This window comes from Lepidochelys olivacea, assembly GCF_965140295.1.
Source record: "Lepidochelys olivacea isolate rLepOli2 genome assembly, chromosome: 2".
Taxonomy (NCBI): domain Eukaryota; kingdom Metazoa; phylum Chordata; order Testudines; family Cheloniidae; genus Lepidochelys; species Lepidochelys olivacea.
The window spans coordinates 21,431,376-21,456,904 of NC_140412.1; the positions used below are offsets into that span (position 1 = coordinate 21,431,376).

Here is a 25,529-nt window from a genome sequence, read left to right on the forward strand (position 1 = left end):
CCATAAATATTTTTCAGAGTCCAACAGAAAAGTTGATTATGTTTATATACAGCTATGTAAATCTGTCATTTTTTTTAAAGATACATACTCAAATTTTTTGTAAATTGTAGAGGAAAAAAAGAGTGATATGTCATTACTTTCCAACCTGTTGGCTGTGCTGATATATGGGTTTTTGGGTGAGCCAAAATGAAAGAGCCATCCAGTGCTACATAATACAGTCAAAAGAAAGGTAGGGACAAAACAAAAATACACAGCAAAGGAAAGGACATTATTAAAGGTAACATTGAGAGGAATATTGTCAGTAAAAGGCATTAAATGTTTTTGGTCACATGCAATAACTTGTAGAAGAAAAACAAAAACGCAAGTATTAAAAAGGACACTTTCGAAGTATTTTTCATGAGTTTTTAAATAATCTTTACTACTATTTTTAATATCCACTTGGAATAGCTCCTGACTGAATTTTTTTTGGTGTGTACAACTTGTGGCTATACTTCTGTTAAATGGTCAATATCTGTTACTTTTCATTTTGCTTGTGCAACAGAAGTTAAGTCTTTTAAATGAAGTGAGACTGTGGAACTGGAAGAAGGTAGCTTGAATGAAATACAGAGTTGTTAAACAAATTCTGACCTGGTAACCTCTCGTATAAAGTAATTCTGGTGAAGAGAATGATTTTTTAAATTAGCTACTTAATATAGGATGACATTTGCCTCAGTAATGAAGTTTAAATATATGGTATTTTTTTAACCTGAAACCCCTTGACAGTGTCCTTTTAAGTGTCAGTAGATTGCTATTTAATTGTAACTGAAATAAAATAGAGGCAAAGACTTTTAATGAAATAAATGAAAATTGTCTTACAATATTTCACAGTAATAAAGAAAACAAACATTCCATGGAAATATTGAAGGATGCAGCAGCAAATGACTTAAACTGTTCACTCTTCATTTTATTAACATCATCAACCTTAACGGTGCATTCTATGCAATAGATAAAGTGAGGAAATTATCCTCTGCCTTTTCTACCACATGTCAATAGTTAATTATGGTCCTTGTAAACAGTTAAGTCATTTTTAAACTTACATGGTAAAGGAACATATATTTACATATGTATATATACCCACAAGAATAAAATTAAGTCAAATCCTGAACAGGGGGTTGCACTTTAAACAGAGGTGAACATCATACAGTATTGAACAGTATATGTCCAAAAGATTGTAAAGGCTTGGTGAGTTTCACATATTCTTCCTCCATTCGCTTTCCTCTAATATTTAATAGACTATATACTTCATTTCAGAGCAAATAAGTGGAAATATTACAGAGCAAGCCCGGTAAAGTACAGCACCGCTACTGAAAAACGCTCGTGGCTTCATGACCCAGGACTCTGATTTAAAGCAAAAATAAACAGCATATAGCGCAACGGCAAAGAAGTGGCCAATCAGTACCATTGGTTTAGGAGATAAGCTGTATGGACAGAAGAGAAAACACGTTAATAAAGAGAAATTTGAAGCGCTATAGAATTTTCAGTCTTACATATTAATTCAATAGATTTTTGTTAGCACACTACTCACATCTGTTTGATCTAAACAATCCCAGCCCTGCTGTCTACAACAGTGGAAGAATCTGGCATAACTTGGAGCTGCTGTGTGCTAAGTAATTCCTCCTACATCATTACCCTGATACACTATTGCCTCAGCTCCATTTCTGCTGCAGTCCTCATCCCTGCCTTTATCACTTCCCATCTGGATTATTTCAACTCCCTTCTTGATAGGTCCAGCTCTCATGACTCCACTGAGTGAGGAATACAGCAGCCCTCCTTCTCCATGCTCAAAGAAGGACGATCTATTGTTTGTTTATCCAGTTCAGGGTGCAGTTCAAAACTGTCCCATTTAAAAAAAAAAAAAAAAATCCAGAGACTCACACCAATCTTCTTCAAAGAACTTTCCTCTCTCTGCTCCCATCCGTGCTCCCTTCACTCATCTGGAACTGGCCTCTTCTGTAGATTTATATAAACTCAGGTCTTGGTGAATGAATTGTGCCTGCAATCATCAAGTCTTCAGTCATCCTAAACCTCTTTGTCTCACTGAAACTCTTGTGCCCATGTATCTTACTCCCTCTCCAAACTGTTTTAGTTGAATCTTCTAACTGTTCAGCATTTTGGGACATATTTTATATGAAAATCCTAAAGAGGTTTGCTAGTGTGGACCCTTCTGCCCAATCAGTTGCCGACTCAGGGTGAGCGAGGGTTTGCATTAGTAGATCGCAATCCATCAACTATGGTATATGCTAGTTCCTGATACAGTACAGTAGGTGTTTTGATATTTTATATAACTTACACAGATAGCAATCCAACTGGACCCGAGACACACTCTCCCCCAAGTTTGAAGTAATGGAAACACGCTTGCCTTAGTTGATGCAAGGAATCTAGAAAAGGAATTAAAATTATCTTCAGTTACTACTAAAACCACTTAAAACCAAATAAAGCTGTGATCAAAAGTCCACTGAAGTTAGTGGGAGTCATTCCATTGATTTCAAGGGGCTTTGGATAGGGCCTTACTATTTAAGTAAAGAATAATCTTACAAAACACCTACTAGTCTGTGAGTACTACATTCAGTTTTTTTAAATAGAATTCTTTATACCAATTGTCCCTGGGCTGTTTGCTGAGACATTACCAGCAAAATGTCAGCTCACACCAGGCACCAGCACTACTCACAGTTTTGGAGGTATAGTCTAACACTGACAAGTATTTCTAAAATATTTTGAAAATTATAAATGCAATACATGCTCATGCATGAAAACACACAGAGAGTGTACTTATTTAATAAGTTGCAATTAATTACAGAAGTTCTCTTAAATGTACTTACCATCTCTGGCAGCAAACAGTTCATAAAGGGCCTGAGCAAGAACATTCACTACAAAAGAATGGGACTTTTTTCTTGACCAGTAAAATGTCTTTTTTGCCTGTAAAAGTTAAAAAAAAATCTTTATATCAGGGCACAGGAAAATACCCTTTTTCTTCTAAAATAGGTATAGGAATGACTTCCTTTTCAAAGTTATACTGGTGCTGCTGCATTATCTTCCAACAGATTTTGTACACGTTTTGTATTTAAAGATAAAGATCTGTCTCAACTGTAATATTGACATCAGCCTCTTTAAAAGCCAATTAGATCTCCTCTTCCCCCATTCTGCTATAGCCAGTAGGATAATAAAATCATGGAACTTTGATATAGAAGAGACCTGTTACATCATAAAGTCCATCCCCCTGCCAACACTTATGGTATCTCTTAAAAATAGAGAAGAAACAGGAAGAATGTTCTAACTAACGGGGCTTTCATTATTTCCTTGGAAGACTATATCATATAGTATACACACATTTGTTTCAGATATTCATCCATTCCTCCCAGTTATATCCCCCTTTTCCATCTAAATAATTGCTCTCCATCCTGGGTATTTACACCCTCCAAATATTTGTAAACATTTACTCTTCCCTCTTTTACACATTGATTTGCCAAACTAAACATTGTTTAACTGGCCACTCTAAAAATTTTGTACTGTTTTGGATGATTCTACTATTTTTAATATAATTTCCCTCTTATAATCCTATTCCAAAGCCCACTGAAATCAATGGAGTCGTTCAATCAACTTCAATAGGCTTTGGATTAGTTTTTATATATGTAGGGAATGTATAGCTTAAAATGGTAGACTCTTTCAAAACAGCAGAACTATGCCCACCATCACTTTTTGATTCTTTCCTCTAAAGGTACTCTTTCTGGACCCAATTTGTGTACATTTTTCTGAATTGAAAACAATATTTATTGTGCATAACAACAGTTTAGGAACAAGTGAAGAAGAATATCACATTCAACTGAAACTGAAGAGTGTACTGTATTTAGAGATGTAAGGTAAAAGTTTCAAAAGCACCTTGGTGACTAGCGACTTTGAAAATCAATGAGATTTAAGCTCTGAAGTACCTGTTACTTTTGAAAAATATACCCATGAACACTTTGAAAAATATAGCCCTTACATAGTGGTGGAAGGCCTTCTACAGGAGTGTGATTGTTAAAGCACACAGATGGGTCTGTGTAGATTTTTCTGGTGTGGTTAACCATAGTGCTGCCTGAAACAGTACTATGTTAAAGCACACTAGGGAACCTTTAGAGTGCACCAGTAGGGTCTACAGAGACCAATTAATGTGCAACACCTTAGTGTGCTTTAGAAATCTCACTCCTGCAGAGCTCATTACCCCACCATATACGCGAGATCTGATTAGATCACAGCATGAAGTGACAAATAAAAGATGCTGGCAAAACGAATTATTAATCATGTTTATTACAGCAGTGCCTAAAGACCAATCCCACATGAGGCCCCATTGTGCGAGGCACTGTACGAACACAGACAATCCCTGTCCCAAGGAGCTTGCAATCTAAATAGACAAGACAGGAACAGGAATGGGAAATGGGATATAACACACAAGCAGAGTGAACAATGTGATGGTGGCATACTTCAAGTTAGTGCCACAATTATTTGTGATGGGTTTGGTTAGGAGGGGAGAAGCTAAAAATGGAAAAAATGAAGGGAGAGGAGATGCTGAAGGAAGAAGGGCAAAGGAAAAGAGGGTAAGAGGTGCAGGTACAGAGCAATGCTGAGGTGAAGAGACAGAGAGGGGAAGGGGAAGGGATGGAGCAAACAGCCAATTACCACAGGGCAGAAAAAGTACAGTCAAAATTTTAGAAACTTCTCTAAGTGTCCAAAAGGTCCTTGATTTGGCTTCTTCTGCAACTGCTCCTACCAGCTAGAGTCTCTGGCTGGTTCCTCTCTCCAATTTCTTTCCCACTCCCACCCAAATGCCACATAGCAAGAAGCAAGAGTGGGGGTCTTAATTTCCTCAGAGTGGATGGGGAGGGAGTGCCTGCCCTGCATGGTTCTGAATCTAGACAGGGAGGGAGGGATGGCCCCTGTTGGGCCCCATTTTACCCTTCCCACCATCCACAACAGTTTAATGGTTCACAGTAACATCTAAAAACAGCTTTGGCTAGGTGGGCAAAGAACTATTAAACTGCCTTACCCTCAAGTTAGGAGACAATTTAAGTAACTGAAAGAAATTGCATAAACACAAGCCTAGGCATATCCCAGAAATAGGGTTGCCAACAGTCCCTTATTAGAAGGGACGTCCTTTATTTCTTCATCTCTATACAACAAGATCGGGAGTTGCTGAGCGCTGCAAAAAGCAGCAAGAAATACCCCAGGAGAATGTGTTTAGTTATTAATTATTATTATTCACAACATCCTCATTAGGAGAAGGGGTGGGGTAGATGTGCGAAGAAAACAGTCCCTTATTTTTTAAATACAATGTCGGCAACCCTACCCAAAAAGCACAATTATTATTCTAACTTCAAAATAATGTCTCACCTGAAGAATAGCAGAATCCTCATAAAGATCTGGAATATCCTGGAGCAAGCTTCTCCATATTTTAATATCATTCAAAACAACACTCATTCCTCCACCTGTCAGAGGGTGCCTCATATTATATGCATCTCCCAAAAGAAGAACGCCTAGATGGGAGAAAAAAAATAATGGCATAGAACACATGCCAAGTACTCTATTTTAGAAATCAAAACTTTTCTTTCTCTATCAAATTTGCTAAGCTTTAGCAAAGAAAGCATTGCTGCTTGAAAAGTACACCGTTCCATACACAAGCTTAAAATCACAGTGTAAAATGCATCTGAACAACTTAAAGCTTGGAAATATTTTTTTTAAACACACAGCTCAAGAATTTCTTTATACTTTCCTTTAAAAAATAAGCCACTTTTGACAGATAAGCATGAAAAACCACCAGCCTGAAATAGACTTTACAAAAAATTGCATGTTTTAAAATAGGGGTTTAAAATGGACCAACCAACAACCTTAATTCTAGTGTCACTATCAATATGCTGTTTATAGGTGTCAGACACACTCAGGAATGTTTTTTAAAGTACCATTTTCACAAAAGATAAAACAAACTTGACTGGGAAAGTAGCACGGACAACAAACAAAAATATTTCTAAATCTGTTTAATGGTCATTAACCCTATACTTTTAAATATTTTTTGTTCTTACTCTACCTTGTTTGTTAACAGGTGACGGAGGTAGGAAGCTTGCTGGCATGGTCCTCAAACGATCATTTTGAACTGCTATTAGGAATGGTTCCTTTAGGTGCTCTGCAGTAATGAAACTCTAGTTATACTGTATTACGTATATGAAAATCAAGTCAAATAATTTGCACAGAACTACTCATAAATAGTTCTCAGAGATGAAACCCCTCTGAATCGCCAGTGTTACATATGTAAACTGAACAAACTACTGTTTGATGTTATGGTATCTATAAGTAATATAAAATTAGGGTTCAATGCTGCAAACTCTACAATGGCTCAATCCTGTGATACGCTGAGTGCCCTCAACTGCAGCTGACTTTTATTGGGAGTACAGGATGCTCGGCACCTCATAGGATCCGTACCCAAGTCTGAAAGTAAATTGGAGTTCATCACATATAATGTTTGCAGCATCAGGCATTTAGTTTGCAGAGGGGAGGAAAATTGAAAAGAACAAACAATAATTCTGGCATTTTAATCAGAATGAGCACACTAAAATTTAGCTATTGTTTTCAAATGACCCTACCACAGTCCCATTAAAAATCAGTGACAAAACTCACAATAACTTTGGTAATGCAGGATCAGGACATAGAACAGTTACCACGGCAAAACATCAGTGAAACTAAGACAGGCAACGAAAGAGCACAATGAATTGCCTCCTTCAAAATGGTCACTCAAAATACTTTTCAAATCAGCCAAAAAAAGACCCCTTTCAGGGCGACTGATAAAATCATTCCTGCTCTACCTTCCCCAGCAGCAGCCTAATCTGTCTCTAGATATATGCTGTCCATTTCTGCATATTTTAGGATTTCCCCAAGTATTTAATTGAGAAAAAACACTTAAATCTGCACCCTTAATAAATTCAATTCCACGTTGAACGTTAACAACAGCCATACTGGGTCAGACCAAAGGTCTATCTAGCCCAGTATCCTGTCTTCTGACAGTGGCCAATGCCAGGTGCCCCAGAGAGAACATACAGAACAGGTAATCATCAAGTGACCCATCCACTGTCGCCCATTCCCAGCTTCTAGGAAACAGAGGCTAGGGACACCATCCCTGCCCATCTTGGCTAATAGCCATTGATGGATCTATCCTCCATGAACTTATCTAATTCTTTTTTGAATCCTGTTATAATCTTGGCCTTCATAACATCCTCTGGCAAGGAGTTCCACAGGTTGACTGTGCGTTGTGTAAAAAAATACTTCCTTTTGTTTGTTTTAAACCTGTTGCCTATTAATTTCATTTGGTGGCCCTTAGTTCTCATGTTATGAGAAGGAGTAAATAACACTTCCTTATCTACTTTCTCCACACCGATCATGATTTTATAGACCTCTATCATATCCCCCCTTAGTCGTCTCTTTTCCAAGCTGAAAAGTCCCAGTCTTAATAATCTCTCCTCATACGGCAGCCATTCCATACCCCTAATCATTTTTGTTGCCCTTTTCTGAACCTTTTTCAAGTTCAATATCTCTTTTTTGAGATGGGGCGACCACATCTGCTCACAGTATTCAAGATGTGGACATACCATGGATTAATATAAAGGAAATGTGATATTTTCTGTCTTATTATCTATCCCTTTCTTAATGATTCCCAACATTGTTAGCTTTTTTGACTGCCAGTGCACATTGAGTGGATGTTTTCAGAGAACTATCCACAATGACACTAAGATCTTTTTCTTGAGTGATAACAGCTAATTTAGCCCCCATCATTTTAAACGTATAGTTGGGATTATGTTTTCCAATGTGCATTACTTTGCATTTATAAACATTGAATTTCATCAGCCATTTTGTTGCCCAGTCACCTAGTTCTGAGACTCATTTTGTAGCTCTTCGCAGTCTGCCTGGGACTTAACTATCTTGAGTAGTTTTGTACCATCTGCAAATTTTGCCACCTCACTGTTTACCCCTTTTTCCAGATCATTTATGAATATGTTGAATAGAACTGGTCCCAGTACAGACCTCTTGGGGACACCAATATTTACCTCTCTCCATTCTGAAAACTGACCATTTATTCCTACCCTTTGTTTCCTATCTTTCAACGAGTTACCAATCCATGAGAGAACCTTCCCTCTTATCCCATGACTTCTTACTTTGCTTAAGAGCCTTTGGTGAGGGACTTTGTCAAAGGCTTTCTGAAAAGCTAAATACACTATATTCACTGGATCCCCCTTGTTCACATGCGTGTTGACCCCCTCAAAGAATTCTAATAAATTGGTGAGGCATTATTTCCCTTTACAAAAACCAAGTTGACTCTTCCCCAACAAATTTTGTTCATCTATGTGTCTGACAATTTTGTTCTTTACTATACTTTCACCAGTTTTCCTGGTACTGAAGTCAGGCTTACCAGCCTGTAATTGCCAGGGTCACCTCTGGAACCTTTTTTAAAAGTTGGTGTCATATTAGCTATCCTCCAGTCATTTGGTACAGAAGCTGATTTAAATGATAATTTACAGACGACAGTTAGTAGTCCTGCAATTTCACATTTGAGTTCCTTCAGAACTCTTGGGTGAATAGCATCTGGTTCTGGTGACTTATTACTGTTTAGTTTATCAATTTGTTCCAAAACCTCCTCTAATGACACCTAAATCGGGGACAGTTCCTCAGACTTGTTACCTAAAAAAATGGCTCAGGTTTGGGAATCCTCCCTCACATCCTCAGCTGTGAAGACCGAGGCAAATAATTCATTTAGTTTCTCCGCAATGGCCTTATTGTCTTTGAGTGCTCCTTTAGAATCTCGATTGTCCAGTGGAGCCACTGGTTGTTTAGCAAGCTTCCTGCTTCTGATGTACTTAAAAAAAATTTTGCTATTACTTTTTGAGTCTTTGGCTAGCTGTTCTTCAAATTCTTTTTTGGCCTTCCTAATTATATTATTACACTTCACTTGCCAGAGTTTATGCTCCTTTCTATTTTCTTCATTAGGATTTAACTTCCACTTTTTAAAGGATGCCTTTTTGCCTCTCACTGCTTCTTTTACTTTGTTGTTTAGCCATGGTGGCTCTTTTTTGGTTCTTTCACTGTGTTCTTTAATTTGGGGTATACATTTAAGTTGAGCCTCTATTATAAGTTTCCATGAAGCTCGCACGGATTTTACTTTTGGTGCTGTGCATTTTAATTTCTGTTTAACTATCCTCCTCATTTTTGTGTAGCTCACCTTTCTGAAATTAAATGCTACAGTGTTGGGCTGCTGTGGTGTTTTCCCCACCACAGGAATGTTAAATTTAATTATACTATGGTCACTATTACCAAGCGGTCCAGCTATATTCACCTCTTGGACTGATCCTGTACTCCACTTAGGACTAAATCAAGAATTGCCTCTTCTCTTGTGGGGTCAAGGACTAGCTGATCCAATGAGCAGTCATTTAAGGTGTCAGAAACTTTATCTCTGCACCCCTTCCTGAGATGATATGTACCCAGTCAGTATGGGGATAGCTGAAATCCCCCATTATTACTGAGTTTTTATTTTAATAGCCTCTCTGATCTCCCTGAGCATTTCACAGTCACAGTCACCATCCTGGTCAGGTGGTCTGTAATATATTCCTACTGCTATATTCTTATTATTCAAGCACAGAATTACGATCCATAGACATATATAGTACAGTTTGGTTCATTTAAGATTTTTAACTTCATTTGATTCTATACTTTCTTTCACATATAGTGCCACTCTGCCACCAGCACGACCTGTTCTGTCCTTCCGATATATTTTGTACCCTGGTATTACTGTGTCCAATTGATTATCCTCATTCCACCAAGTTTCTGTGATGCCTATTATATCAATATCCTCATTTAATATGACGCACTCTAGTTCACCCATCTTATTATTTAGACTTCTAGCATTGGTCTATAAGCACTTTAAAAACTTGTCACTTTTTAGCTGTCTGCCATTACATGATATAATTGAATATTATGTTTACATGTAGACACTGTATTATGGTTTATTACAGCAATTCCCAACTTTTTTGCCTGTATGACCCCATTTTAAGACTTACTTATTCCACACCCCAGACAGCAACAAAACAACATGGGCTTGCAGCATGACCTCACCAGTACAATGTGTGCAAGGTCATGCTGTGCAGAAGACACCATTTTGTTCTATAAAATGACATCCTCCACACTGCACAGAGGACACCATTTTGTAGATCAGATCCAGGTGCATTCATGACCCTTTCCACTGGTGGCGTAACTCCACTTGGGGTTGCAACCCATAATTTAGGAACCGCTGGTTTATTCACTATCAAAAACATTGTTAAAGGGGTGTTATAGCTGCTCAACGATGCCTAGTACCCATCAAGAATGTGGATGTTGGCAGCTGAAAGAGAAACATGTGAAGTCTAGGAAATACGCTCAACCAAACGAAGCCAAAACATTAGAAAAAACAGGAAATGCAGAGTTAAGGTAATGCCCACCAGACCACATACCTTTCACTCTGCCCCCTTTAGAAAGGAAAGGCAAAGCTTAATTAAACCTCTGAAAACCAAAGAATTCACAGTTAAAGTAAGGTCTTCCATACGCTAAGTCTACCAGGTCTCAACTCCCCACCCTGATCTCAGCATGGTTTTCCTGTGCCACAACAGACCCCTTTCTAAGAGTAGAGTCAGAATCTCAATCCAGCCCATATGACAGTCAAGTTTAGAAAAGTTCTCCACTACAAAACGTGGTATAGCTGTAATGGCAAATCCTTCTAGTGTAGATGCAATTTATATCCCCAAAAGGGTGCTTTAAATCAGTATAGTTCATACCAGTTCCCTGAGAGAATTAAACTATACAGGCAAAAGCACTTTTATGCCAGTATAACTGCATCTACGCTAAGGCATTTGCTGGTATAGATATGCTGGGGTAGAAAAAAAAAACCCAAACACATCCACTCACACACCAATAGACATTACTATATGGCAAAGGCTTCTGTTGTTGACCTGACCTTATAGGACTTACATCTAAAGATGCACTAATGTCCCAGTAAAAAGAGTTGGGTACTTCCAGAGTCAAATGACATTCAGCCAACAGGGAGCAAATTACAAAGTGGCTGCAGTAGGACCCTCAATAGTAAGATCGCCACCTTCCCCATCCATCCAAGGATTCTGGATGCCACAGAAAGCTCCCTGACAATACACATTGCGACTTATCAGATGTCTGACTTTCCAAATGGACAATTCAGCAACAAATTGAAAACAAAGCCAAAACCAAACCAAACCAACCTCCCCTCCCTCCCACCCCCACCCAACACACACACCCTGGAGGATAATACATTATAATTCTAAAGAGTACATACACAAATCTTTATATTCTTACCAGGTAATTGTGGATAAATATTCTCAGTCATGTATTCTTTGATGTTTTTTGGCATTTCCCCTCGAATATCAACAAGTACTCGAGTCTCATTTGAAGAAATCTGGTAGATAAGGACTGGACTAGGATTAGCTAAAACAAGTTCAGCATGATTGGCTTTAAACTGTGGTGAATTCTTTAAAAAAAGAAGGAAAAAACTGATTAGTAAAAAGGCCAAAAGTTGCTCTCTTGCTGAATCATTTCCTAACATCCTTTAAAGTGTATTAAATGCAAAACAAGTCACATTAATTTAACATTAAGATTGCAGGTTGGGCAATGAAAGTGCTAAGGTTCCAAAAACAATGATAATTTGACTTCTTTGCACATTCTGAATATTTTATGACAATACATTTTAATTTGTATATTAAGCTACAGATTTCATTAAATCCTTTATTACTTATGTGTAAAGTGGCCAATTTAGGATTTTGTTTAAATGAACAAAAGAGATGAGGAGACGAAATGCCCATAGGTACGTATTTAACTTTGAGCATGTGAGTAGTTAAGCATGTTTAAAATTAAGTATGTTCTTATGTACCTTGCTGAATCAGGGTTATAATCAATAGTAAATATTTTTAAGTGGTTTTAATATTGTTAAATAAAAACCAGGGTTTTTTCAAACCAAGTAAGGGCACCAGTCCTCAGTATGGACTATGGGCCCAATCTTTCTTTCACTGAACTCAATGAGAAATTTATCATCGACTTCAATAGGGGTAATGTTTTGAGAACTTTGAAAATTTGAGTTGGTATGAATTTGTACCTAGTATATTATATTTGACATTACAACTATAATGTTCCCAGATAAAAAATGATGTTAAGTCTGGGTACACATCAGTGGGATTGTCTACACAGAAAGTTAATGCATGGTAACACCAAGATGTGAATCTACAGCACATTAGCTTGCCACACACTTAACTGGCCATGTGGACCCTGCTACTGTGCACTAAAAGTTCTGCAGTACATTTAAAATGAGAGTGCACCAAAGCACACTGCAGAACTTTTAGTGCACAGTATCACAGTACACATGGCCAGTTAATGCGCAGCAAGCTAGTGAGCTAGAGATTCACACTTGGGTTGCCATACACTTTTCATGTAGACAAGTCCAGTAATTTAAGAGTAAAAAACACACAATCCAATTTTTAATGTCGCTACTCTTACCACGGTCCAATAATTCCCAAAGCCGAAATGAAAAAGAAGTTAATGGAACTCCTGTTAAAATATTTAAAAGCATGTTCTTCTAATGGATGCTTTGGAGGCCATTTAATAATATAATTCAAGAGACTTTACTGTCAGTACTTGCTGAGTAACAGAAAATAATAAAGCATAGATTTTTTTAAATGTCTTCCATAAGGATAAATTCTCATTTCATACATATAACTCTCATAACAGCTACTGGGAGATATGGTTGAATTTGGAGAGAAAAAACATACATTAGAGTTTTTAGTCGTAAGTCTTCCTGTACTATACATACAAGGTCCTTACTTTCAAAATGCAGCCAACAAAATGGGATGAAACAGTAACTTTGTTGGAGACCAAATTTTTCCTAAACTTGGAGAAAAGTCCATCAGCAACAACAGTCAGAGGCGCATGCAGTTCCTGAAACATGAAAATGTGATATTTATCTCAAAAAGATAGAAAGGATAAAGTATCTCTTTAATCATATGTTGATCCTATATTATTTTAGATCTGATATTAAGATATAAATAGCTGAATTAATTTATCTCAATTTTAAAGGGAAAAAAACACAATAAATCACTTTTGGAATGAGAGAAAGTATGGAAGAGTTCAACCCCATAAGAACTTTAAGACATTATGAGCAATTTAAGAAGATGAGAAGCTTATAGTGGAAAACGCTTCTTGACATTTAACTTATTTTTACTGAAGAATCTGAAAGTCTATATATAAATAAGCAAAACAAAAATGGAACATCTTTTACAACAGTAACACACCGATAAATTAATACAAGATTTCTGCTGAGATTCCTCAGTTCATTTTTCTTGTAAAGGAACAAACAAAAAATAAGATGAGAATGTAATTTCCAGACAATACCCCACCACCACTTTTATTTAATTCCAGAATTATTGACCAAATCACTGGCAATTTATCAAAATGAGTTACGTAGAATCTCCTACTTGCTTTAGGATACCACATTATTTAATATCAACAAACCACTCCAAGCCCTATATTTTTCAATCACTTACTGGTTTTGAGGTTAAAATAATCATGGAAGAGTGACTGTGACACTAAGCACCCCTATATTCAGACCCTACACACTACTGTAATAATCTTTGTACAAAATATGCCCTGAGAGGTATCATTTAAAAACTCACTGATATTAATATGCTTGGGTGTTGTATGTACACAATGTGTATTAAGACTTATGGACATCTGCTGGAATGATAATTAAAATGTGTTCAAGCTAGGCACATCAGGGGGAGTTTGTAAATAAAGTATAAAGGAATGTGTTTTTGAATCTCTGACCAGCCTGATATTCAGGCAAAGACAATGAAGGTCCATTTTTACATATTACAAAGCTGTTAAACTAACAAGTGGGGGAAGAAAGAACATGGAGCTTCCTTCACCACCAGACTTCAGGTCACCTACTTCACAGCTTGAAGAAGATTTACCTTGAGGGCTAACCCTCAGACGAATCCATTTCAAACGTTTATTGGTCTATAAAGTAGACCGATAACCAGGCTAATACTATTGGATATTTTATTATTGGATAGGAATGTCTTCTTTTATTATGAATAATGAACCAGCTCATACCCCCTAGATCTGTGCACGGAGGATCCCCTTTAGGTTCCAGTCTCCCCCTTCCCACAGAGAAGTAGGACTCCGCTACCTTTGTAGCATCATCTCCCCGTCCAGAGAAGGTTCATGCTGGAGAGAGTACAGAGTGGGCAGGCCAGAGAGAGAAATGGGTGGGCCAGAAAGATGCACATCACCCACTATCTGGACCTCTGGACATTAGTCCAAAAAGGAGATATGGATTGGAGCTGCATTATCTTTTTTGTGAGCTCTGAAAATTACTGGGGGCAACCGCCGACAAAAGCCATGCTCCCAAGGAACAGAAAGGTTTTACATGGGAAGCCAGAGCCTATGCAGAGACTGACAGGACTTCCACACAGACAGCTGTAGTCTCCTGATATCCACCAGATTTAGGGATGACTCCTGTAGCCTTTTCTCAGTGGGGAACATGCCTCCTAACAGAACATGGGTGAGGGTGAGGGGGTGTGTGTGTGTGTCCTTAAAAGTTAAATATTCTTATCCCCCTGTAGGCTTAGAGAGGTGGAGTGACTCCCAGTCCAGTGGGCCACATTTAAAATCCTCTATGGCAAAAGAGCAACAAAGCTTAAAAAGTTGTAAAGCACAAAAATCCCACAATAAAATACACAATACAGTCTGAAAATACATCAATGATTTTCTGAAATTGAAACTGCAGAAATGTTAAATGGATTGTATTTGAAGAAAAAAAAATCTTCAGCACTAGAAGGTGACCGAAACTGGGTTTTTTCCCCCCAAATAAAGAGACTGTACAAATTTCTTAATGTAATGTACTATCCTGTACTGCCATACGTGGAAGTCACTGCTTCCTTGTTTAAAAAAATAAAAATACCTAGCTTGTATATAGCACTTTTCATTGATAGATCAAAATGCTTTACAAATCACCATATATTCCCACTTTACAGATGGGGAAATAGAGGCACAGGGAGTGAAGTGACTTGCCCAAGATCACCCAGCAGGCCAGTGGCAGAGCCAGAAATTGAAACCGTGACCCAGTCAAGCCCTCTATCCACATGGCCACAAAACCTCCCTTTATTTCTAATGCTTGATGCACTTTTTTTTAAATGTTCTGAAATATCCAAATCTTCTTAAATGCTGTATCTGTGACCATACAATACAATAGTTAAACACAAAGAACAGTGAAATCTGTTGTCTCACCTTAATATCTCCAGTTTCTTTATCCTTATACTGAACACCCACCACACAGTCATCTTCCTCGAGAAGTTGTAACACAGTCCCTTCAATGAATTTTGAGCTGAAATAAACCAGAACTTTTAAAAGTACAGGAAAAAAATAAAAGAATATTTAGGGCCAAAGTTTCAAACTGACTTATGACATAGAGAATGCAAGTTGTTCATGATCTCATTACTGCATATAAAAACATTCATTTAAACATATAAAATTGTTCTGCCCAGTTTCAGACACAGTATTAAACGGTTCGTATTTTCTTGAAATCTATGGGCAAGACCAAGTGTCACTGAACGCTATGGCCCTGATCCTGCGAAGACATCCACATAGGCTCAACTTTATACGTGGTGATTAGTCCCATTGACTTCATAGTTTATCACGTAAAATACACATGGAAGCCTTTACAAGACTGGGGTCTGTGGGCTTGTCTACACCAGTGGTTCTCAATCAGGAGTCCAAGGCCCCCTGGGGGGCCACGACCAGGTTTCAGGGGGGTCACCAAGCAGGGCTAGCATTAGATTTGCTGGGGCCTAGGGCAGAAAGCCCCACCGTGTGGAGTTTAAGCCCAGGCCCTGAGTCCCACCACCTGAGGCTGAAGCTGAAACCTGAGCAATGTAGCTTTGCGGGGGTCCCAGTGGCATGAGGCCCCAGCCAATTGTCCTGCATGCTACCCCCTAATGCCAGTCCTGTTTTTTATATCCAGAAAACCAGTTATTGTGACACAGGTGGGCCGTGGAGTTTTTTATGGGGGGGTGAGGAGGCTCAGAAAGCAAAAGGTTGAGAACCCCTGGTCTACACTACACTACAGAGCCTTGGCCTGTATAGCTATGCAGGCAGAACCCCCATGGTGTAAGCTGCCATAAAGAGTTCTATTGACAGCATAGCCACACCACCTCCATGAATGACTTTAGCTAAGCCAACAGGAGCACTGTTCTGTTGGTATAGTTGCATCTACATTAGAGGGTTTTCAGGCATAGCTAAGTAAGGTAGGGGTTGTGATTTTTTCACTGTTGGAATAATTGGGAACTAACAGGCCTACTTTAGTGGTTAGCCTAACTAGTGAAAAATGAGTAAAGGGTCATGAATTGCTACAATGACCCATTATACAAAATTGTTTAAGAAAAGACATAAGGAGGAGACAGAAAGACTGAATTAATTTAAACAAGAAATCCTGATACCACCCAAGGACTGTGTTAAGATCATGTGTGGCGAAAAAGAGGTGTGTGGGACCAGAAATTAGGCCTACCTGGTGGACAAAATAATGAGGGGGATTAGCTATTCCATCCATCATCTGTTTTGGGGGCCCTACAAAAAGAGATGGGGGAGGAAGGATGACTATCACCACTACTATGGCTGCAGCAGAAGGATTTTTATCGTGACATCCAGACCTTGACACATCAGTGGGAACACCTGATCATCACTGCTGCACCAGGAAGGACCCCAGCCTGATACCTGTGAGATCCTGCTCTGTCCTCCCCTCCCTCGTGTGTCTCTTTCTGATCCCCACTATCTTCCTCCTCTTGATTCCTCCATATCCTGAAACCAGCTAAACTGCATGGCACCCTGCAAGAGATGAGATGGCCCATCCAGTTCTCCTCAGCCTGAGAAAGACCAGTGAAGGAGAGGGACCTAACCAGACCATGCAGATGATGTCCTGACTGCAGAGGTGAGCTTGGGTCTAGAGCAATAGCTGTCATGGCTGCCCATGACTGATTAAAAATAAAAGGAGTACTTGTGGCACCTTAGAGACTAACCAATTTATTTGAGCATGAGCTTTCGTGAGCTACAGCTCACTTCATCGGATGCATGCCATGGAAACTGCAGCAGACTTTATTTATACACAGAGAATATGAAAAAATACCTCCTCCCACCCCACTGTCCTGCTGGTAATAGCTTATCTAAAGTTATCATCAGGTGGGCCATTTCCAGCACAAATCCAGGTTTTCTCACCCTCCGCCCCCCCACACAAATTCACTCTCCTGCTGGTGATAGCCCATCCAAAGTGACAACTCTTTACACAATGTGCATGATAATAAAGTTGGGCCATTTCCTGCACAAATCCAGGTTCTCTCACCCCCTCTCCCCCCTCCCAAAAACCACACACACAAACTCACTATCCTGCTGGTAATAGCTCATCCAAAGTGACCATTCTCCCTACAATGTGCATAATTAAGGTGGGCCATTTCCAGCACAAAACCAGGTTTTCTCACATCCCCCCCACCCCCATACACACACAAACTCACTCTCCTGCTGGTAATAGCTCATCCAAACTGACCACTCTCCAAGTTTAAATCCAAGTTAAACCAGAACATCTGGGGGGGGGGGGGGTAGGAAAAAACAAGAGGAAATAGGCTACCTACCATGCATCCTGAGAACACCAACAAAAGCCAAATATCCCCCATTTTTAATTATGCTATCTCTTCTCTCCCAACTTACTGTGCTCTTCATAATCTTTGTAAAGCCAAATGTGATCCAGTTCCCCCTCAGTGGATGCATGACAGCGACAGACTGCTGATCAAGTACACTCAGCCAGAAAGTGCAACTGCAACAGCCTGGACTTAATCAATATTTCCTCTCTTTAAAGAGAGATTTTAATGGGTTTTGATTATGTTCATTTTACATAATCACTTAATTGCAATTTGAATGCTTTTTGGCTTGTTTTGATATTTTGCCTTCTGAGTGTTTCAATCAATAAACTTCTAATCTTTGGCATGAATTTTTAAATGTGTTTGCCATGGTACTAAGCGGGTCTCTGTACTCTGAACCCCAAACTATGTTTATAGCTGATCATGTTGTTCGATAAGAGTCATGTTAACACCTTTGACTCTTTGGGCCCATTTATTCCATTGAAATTCATACACTCCTAACGGACATAGTTTTTTCAGTAAAACTTCATAGTGTAGACCAGGTCGCTATGTTACCACACGGCTTTCCTGCTCCGTTCTCACACACATAAGTGTATGCTCCTTATAAGTATGGGGGAAGAAGGGGAAAAAAACACCACATTTTCATGGGGCTAGAGTTTCAGATTAAAAAAAAAAAAGCCAGACTTTTTTATCTTCTTAATTCTTTTATCTTTTAATAAAATTACTAAAATAAATTTTATTTCCTAGGAAAAGATTTTCAAAACCATTTTCTTTAACAATATTACACTGAAAATATACTTTTAGTTTTATCTTCAAAATAAAGGTGTGTACATTACCAAAATTAATACATATTTGCATGACTTGGTTTCATCCGTTGTTCATAAACCTACTAAAATAAGTCCTATGGCAGTAAAAGGAGTTCCTCAAGTGAATTGCCAACAACTGGCTTGTCAGAGGGATTTTACATGGGTGCAAGGATCCACCTACACAGATTCAATTACAGGCTCTGTCTTTTAAGTTAAACTCTTCAGGGCAGGGAGTGTCTATCTTTGAGTCTAGTGAAGCACTAAGCACATTGTTAGAACTAAACAAATAAACAGTAATAATATTGATAAAGGACCACCTCTTTACCCTGTGTATAATTTTACTTTTATTCATCTGAAAATAAATACTTATTGTTTAGTACATGTTAAAAGAATATATTCACTTGTAGTGACACTAACCTTTCACTCCCCATGACACATTTTTTAAGACTTCTGAGAGAAAAAGTAAGACTCCATGGCACTCAAAATTACATATGTTTGAAATCTCCCAACTATAATTAAATATTCAACTTCCCCTTCCCTGGTACATGGAGAGGTGGAACATATTCAAAATGAACCAAGAAAGGAAGAAATGAACTTGTTACAAATGCTTTTTAAATTTCTGCTAGAAAAATGTGTAAAGCAGATATAACAGAATTTTCAATGATTTTAAGAAGAGTTAGGTGCCCAAATCCCATTGAAATTAAAAATATGCCCAGGCATCTTAAACTTTCATAATTATCACAAATGCAGCAGATCACCTCAGCTTGCACCAACCTTTAGCAGTATTGCAGGGTTGATATTTTAAAAATGATTTCAAAATAATTAATTCATCCAATCTAATAGATTTAATGGAAACAAACAGGTTTTCAATAAAGAACAATGATTCATACCATACCTGTGTTCTTATTTTTAAAAATATATAGCTTACTGTGGTATGTTGCATGGTAAAGCAATAAGACCTTAAGACCTTACTTTCAATTAACATTAGGTTTCTTGACACCCGTCTTATATAAAGGCAGTGATCATATAAAGAAGTTTGTTACAAATGTTTTTAGGGAAGAAGGGGTTGCCTTCAAGACTCTAGAATATCAAAACTATTGGAGATGTTCATCACTCTTTTCCAACAATTGTACTTGTATATGTAGTATTGGAAAAGGTGGAGGAGTAGAGAAAAGAGGATCATGATTATCCTCATTCTTGCTAAGGCAAGCTTCTTTTCCAGCATCATGAATCATATCACCAGGAAGATCAACATGCTTAGGGTCTGTCTATACTTGAAAGTTAATGAAGATTAAGGCGGGGTGTGAATTTAAAGCACAGTGACTATTCCTAAATAACTCCATGTATTTACAATTCCTGAGCATGAAATGAGTCAGCTCTACCACTTGCTTCTCTGATCAACCCAGGTAGTTCTGTGCATTATTCACTGATAGAGCATGGCTCTTTTTCGCAGATAGCCCAGATCAGCATTGGTGTACACCAGTACAACTTCATCCAAGTTACTAACATTTGCAGCAGGGCTCATTTTGACCCAATTCATTAAAGTATACATTATGCATTACAGGCCTGTTTCCCCATTGAATCAGAATCAAGATCCGCTCCACAGATTACCATTTGGACCGCATTTCTGACTTCTGTGGCATGCAGTGCAAGCACTGCATACATAGACAGCACACTACTGATACATGGTAGTGTTTTACGACCTCTTTGCAGAGATATAAATGACTACAACAGATGCAAGTGAAGAATTAACCTCTGAGACTTGGGATACTCCTTCATGTGGTCCAATATTTTGTCTCCGCTCAATGTTTAAAATCTGTATTCCCATAAATCCAAGACCAAATTATGTCCCAAAGACCAATGCACAGTTGCTTACTTATGTGCTCTTTTAGTTGATTATGGTGTAATTAATGTACCTCTTATAAACATCTACAAAAATATGTTATGTGCATACTGAAACAAAAAAAATTATTAATGCTTCAGTTCCTGCATCAGGATTGTCTAGTGCAGACCTTTGCACCCTTGCAGAGTTCCACTGAAGTAAATGGAGCATCTCAGAGGTGCAGGGAACTGTGCTATTGGATCCTGATGCAGGAACAAGACCTAAAATTGTTATACTATGTTGATTAAAATTTTAAGCCAGCTGTCTTACTTGGGTTCTGCCATGGCTGCCCTTCGGAGACCCATGATGAAGCGCCCATGATGAAATGCTCTTCCACTCTGCACCAGACCATCTGCAGAGTTTGGGTAAGGAATTTCAACCTCTGACTTACTCTCTAGATCATGAATTATGTAACCATTTACAATGTGAGCATCAAGACCTTCCACTGAATCTGGAAAACAAATCCTAATATATTAGTGAAAGAATAAAGAACAACAAGAAATATGCATTAGTCTGTAAAAATTGACCTCTACACCGAGAATATTCTATTTCTTTAACAACACAGAAGGGGACATTTTCAAAATGGTGGACAGGAAACATCAAAACAAGCAGCTTTAATTCAAATATGTCCAGAATATGTTGTATTTTTAAATTTTCTTTGTAAGCATGCTTTTCTTTGGTACACGGGGTTTTTGTCCTTGTCAAGTAAATACCTTTGCAACAAAATATCTGAGTTTTAAGATTTACTTACCTTCAAGACCCAGTTCTTTAAGAGCATTATATCCTCCAGGTTGTAACAATTCTCCAACTATCCTGTCAGGTTCCTTCAGATCCCTCTCTACTACTGTCACATTTCTTCCGTCCCTTGACAGCACTGCAGCCAAAGCAGAACCAAGTACACCTGAACCCACGATGATAACCTCTGGATCAGACTGGGGAGCTAATATTGTATTTGTAGCAGGCTCTGTCACAGTGTTTGAGTCTACCCCTCTTTTACCCTATGTAGAAATTAAGACCAACAAAAACACAAGTAACATATCTAGCATTTATACTCTTTATTTTACAAATAATAATAGACAATATAATATAAAAGTTGAATGATAGTGAATGATTGTCGCTTTAAAAATTAGTTAGTTTTTTCCTAGGTCTAGGTCTGAATATCAACTCCCCTAATCCTGCAAACCATTACTATTGAGCCTAGTGACATGAGTAGTCCCACTGGAATTCAATGAGGGTACTCAACAGTAGTAAGTGTCATATTCCTGGTAGTAGCCATTAAGCTCAATATAAAGGTTTTGTAGCAGTGGGTCCTAAGCCATATTAGGGCCATGGATGACAGGACAGCATTGGTCTGGAGACAGAGATTTTTCTGAGGCCAATTATAAACGTGGTCAGATTTGGGAGAATTTTCACAGGGATGGCAAAAAGCACATTCCTGCCAAATTTCAAGTCCCTGCTGCAAAGCAGGGGCACTAGAACTTCTCAAAAGTTGAAAGAATTTCTTTTAACATGGTCAAAATGCATTTCTGCACAAACTTGTTCTGAGAATGGCTGAACCATTTTAGCTGAAACCTCCCCTCAAAAAAACCAAACAGATACCTGCTATGATACCACTGGCAGACAAGCTGGCAGTCTGCCTCAGAGATTCTGCCCAATATTCTAAAAGCCTTTGAAGATGTAAAGCCCTATACATGTGATATTTCATTATTATTATCTACAGAATTCTTTGGATTTCATCATATGTATCTGCAGATCTTTTTTTAGGTCTGCCAGTGGTCTTGATAAATGTTTTTCTTTCAAATGTAGAGATGCTGAAAGCTGATGTATGTCACAGCACTAACAATTTAATTTGTTTCCAATGTGGGAAAAATAATTTACTGGAAATTACACAAACACAGAAACTGTAAATCAACTTAAAAACAGAGATTTCTCCTAAGGTTTACCTTTAAACTTAATTTGAAACCCAAGTGTCTTGATTAAGCAGGCTCCATCTATGAGTTTGTCACCCAAAACTGAAATAAAATCTAACAAATCCCTAGGTGGGGACCACAAAGATAAATCCTCTCCAACCTTTCATTAGCTGCTTTTCCCTCAAACTGACAAAGGAGCCCTAACGTAAAAACAAAAAGTGAAAGGAATCCATCCTATTTCCCAGGTTTGAACTGAACTTACCTTTCTGGATTTGGTTTGCTCTGCCTCTGGCGATCCAGGGGTGGACTTGGCCCAGAAAAAACCGATGAGTGGCAAAGCTGAGAGAACACTACAGAGCATCCCAAAGTGGGACTGTTTCTGCTGCCCCCACTGTTGTTGTTTTAGCCACCCAGAACGATACCGATAAGACAGCAGCAAACCAAGAGAGAAAAACATCAACATAGTCAGCAGCACCTCTTTGTTGACATAAGTCATCAAGTCTCCACATTTCTTATACACATAGACGAAGGAGGCAATGCCCAGAAAAGTCCACATTGTGACAAGGGCAAGTAACTGTCGCCGGTGGTTCCCTTTAACACTTGTACTGTGACTGAAGTTCTCTGAAAAAGGGATTTTGCACAAGCTATAAAAATGATAAAAATACAAATATCCTCTTAAAAATATGTACGTGGTTACAGAGAAGGAAGACTCCCTCACAAAGCCCCGCAAAAGGCAGCAACTGCAGCTTTACTGGGGCATGGCATCCCAGAGACAAGGATGCTCCAAAAAGTGGTATGAATCCAATACAGATCTCCTCTTCAACAACCAGAGAGAGAGTTACAGCAACTCAAATGATTTAAATTCTACAAAACGGACTACAACATTAGCCTCAGCTACTGCCGCCTGATGTTCATGGGGGCCAAATTCATTGCTGGGTTGGGGTTTTTTGTTGTTGTGACTATATCTTCTTTGGGGTTCACAGGCTCTCTTCTCCAGCAGCAGGTGCTCTCGCCCACACAAATAATTAGACAGACATATTATCCCATGTGGCCTGAAATGAAGCTAGTAGCGGTAGCCACAAGAGGGGATTTATAAGAAGCGGGGGGGGGGACGGGACCCTTCTTGTTAACTATCAAATCTGATTAAATCGCATGCTGAACACGGGCTCCTCCCCGAAATCCAGCGACGAATTAAATATGCCGGCGCAGCCCCTCAGAAATCCGCTCTTCGCCCTCACCACAAGCCCCCCGCAGGCTCTGACAGGAGCGATCCCGGTCAGCGGCTCCCCGGCAATGGGGCGCCCGGCAATGGACCCTGGCCGGGCTGTGGCTCCCCAGCCCCCTCGCTGGGTGGCGGCTCCCGCTCGGCCCGGCCAAGCCCCTCTCCCGGGCTCCCCTCGGCGGAGCCGGTCCTCGCCCAGGCTGACGGGGATGGAGCCAGGCCCCCCGGCGCGCCCTCTCCAGCGGAGACCGCTGCCGCTGCCAAGGCTACAGCCTTCAGGGCGAGCAGCCAAGCAGCCGCAGTACCAGCAGGAGGGGCGGGGTTTATGCTAATGAGCGGCGCCCTCCATCCTCTTGCAAGCGCCGCGCGCCCGGTGCCCCAGCAGCTTCGGGCCAACCGGCGGTGCTAGGCCGAGATGGCGCTACTGAGGAGCGACCAATGGCAGCGAGCGGAGGGCGGGGCTTGACGCCTTCCGGTCCCCTAGTGCGATGTGACGAAACGAGCGGGCGGGGCTGCGAGCAAGCAGAAGGGGTTGCGCCCGGCGGTTGCCAGGCGCACGGAGAGGGAGGATGCTGCGCGTGCGGGCGGGGGCGCTCGGGCGCCGCCCCCCGCCTCTGGCCGCCCCGCCGCGGCCGGGAGAATCTGCGCTGGCTCGAGCTCTCGGTGCTGTGTCCTGCTCTCCATCCGCACAGCCGAGACCCCCTGCCAGCAGCCGGTCCCCGACCCTGCCCCTGGGCGCAGGATCTGTTCCCCCATGGGGCGAGATGGGGCACCTGGGCAGGCCGACCGAAGCGGGGAGAGAGGTGGGGCACAGGGGCAGGAGCGAGGTGGGAAGAGAGACGGGGCAGGAGCGAGGTGAGGTGGGGCACAGAGGCAGGAGCAAGGTGGGAAGAGAGATGGGGCAGGAGCGAGGTGAGGTTGGTTACAGGGGCAGGAGCAAGGTGGGAAGAGAGACGGGGCAGGAGCGAGGAGAGGTGGGGCACAGGGCAGGAGCCAAGTGGGAAGAAAGACGGGGTAGGAGCGAGGTGAGGTGGGTTACAGGGGCAGGAGCAAGGTGGGAAGAGAGACGGGGCAGGAGCGAGGAGAGGTGGGGCACAGGGCAGGAGCCAAGTGGGAAGAGATATGGGCAGGAGCGAGGTGCGGTGGGGCACGGGGCAGGAGCAAGGTGGGAAGAGAAATGGGGCAGGAGCGAGGTGAGGTGGGGCACGGGGCAGGAGCAAGGTGGGAAGAGAGATGGGGCAGGAGCGAGGTGAGGTGGGGCACGGGGCAGGAGCAAGTTGGGAAGACATATGGGCAGGAGCGAGGTGCGGTGGGGCACGGGGCAGGAGCAAGGTGGGAAGAGAAATGGGGCAGGAGCGAGGTGAGGTGGGGCACGGGGCAGGAGCAAGGTGGGAAGAGAGACTGGGCAGGAGCGAGGTGAGGTGGGGCACGGGGCAGGAGCAAGGTGGGAAGAGAGATGGGGCAGGAGCGAGGTGAGGTGGGGCACGGGGCAGGAGCAAGGTGGGAAGAGAGACGGGGCAGGAGCGAGGAGAGGTGGGGCACGGGGCAGGAGCAAGGTGGGAAGAGAGACGGGGCAGGAGCGAGGTGAGGTGGGGCACGGGGCAGGAGCAAGGTGGGAAGAGAGACGGGGCAGGAGCGAGGAGAGGTGGGGCACAGGGCAGGAGCCAAGTGGGAAGAAAGACGGGGTAGGAGTGAGGTGGGAAGAGAGACGGGGCAGGAGCGAGGTGAGGTGGGGCACAGAGGCAGGAGCAAGGTGGGAAGAGAGACGGGGCAGGAGTGAGGTGAGGTGGAGCACAGGGGCAGGAGCAAGGTGGGAAGAGAGATGGGGCAGGAACGAGGTGAGGTGGGGCACAGGGGCAGGAGCAAGGTGGGAAGAGAGACGGGGCAGGAGCGAGGAGAGGTGGGGCACAGGGCAGGAGCCAAGTGGGA

General features: G+C 40.9%; 2 protein-coding genes across 2 annotated transcripts in view; one reads left to right on the forward strand and one right to left on the reverse strand.

The window, feature by feature from the left end:
• The window catches only part of WASHC5 (WASH complex subunit 5), a 69,944-nt gene extending 54,786 nt beyond the window's left edge, over positions 1 to 15,158 (forward strand). Inside the window, exon 30 of the mRNA XM_084619527.1 lies at positions 15,132 to 15,158. Coding sequence (XP_084475653.1) covers positions 15,132 to 15,143 — 12 coding nt within the window. The 3' untranslated portion in view covers positions 15,144 to 15,158. The remainder of the gene's footprint in view (positions 1 to 15,131) is intronic.
• On the reverse strand, positions 1 to 23,889 carry SQLE (squalene epoxidase). Its single transcript, XM_084619529.1, has 11 exons — positions 22,641 to 23,889; positions 21,220 to 21,466; positions 20,739 to 20,919; positions 15,385 to 15,481; positions 12,922 to 13,035; positions 11,407 to 11,578; positions 6,095 to 6,190; positions 5,404 to 5,546; positions 2,859 to 2,955; positions 2,330 to 2,417; positions 1 to 1,457 (listed from the first exon to the last, which is right to left on the reverse strand). Exons 1-11 carry the CDS (start codon positions 22,932 to 22,934, stop codon positions 1,265 to 1,267), a joined length of 1,722 nt encoding a protein of 573 aa, XP_084475655.1. The 5' UTR covers positions 22,935 to 23,889; the 3' UTR covers positions 1 to 1,264.
• Between the last annotated feature and the right edge of the window lie 1,640 nt (positions 23,890 to 25,529).

Excerpts from the sequence above, each read along its gene's own strand:
- SQLE (XM_084619529.1), bottom strand. The coding sequence starts at position 22,934 with ATGTGGACTTTTCTGGGCATTGCCTCCTTCGTCTATGTGTATAAGAAA. Across the intron at positions 11,579-12,921 it reads TTGTTGGCTGCATTTTGAAA|AATTCACCACAGTTTAAAGC; the intron begins GTAAGGACCTTG and ends CTTTTTTTAAAG. Across the intron at positions 5,547-6,094 it reads GTCACCTGTTAACAAACAAG|GCGTTCTTCTTTTGGGAGAT; the intron begins GTAGAGTAAGAA and ends TCTCCCATCTAG.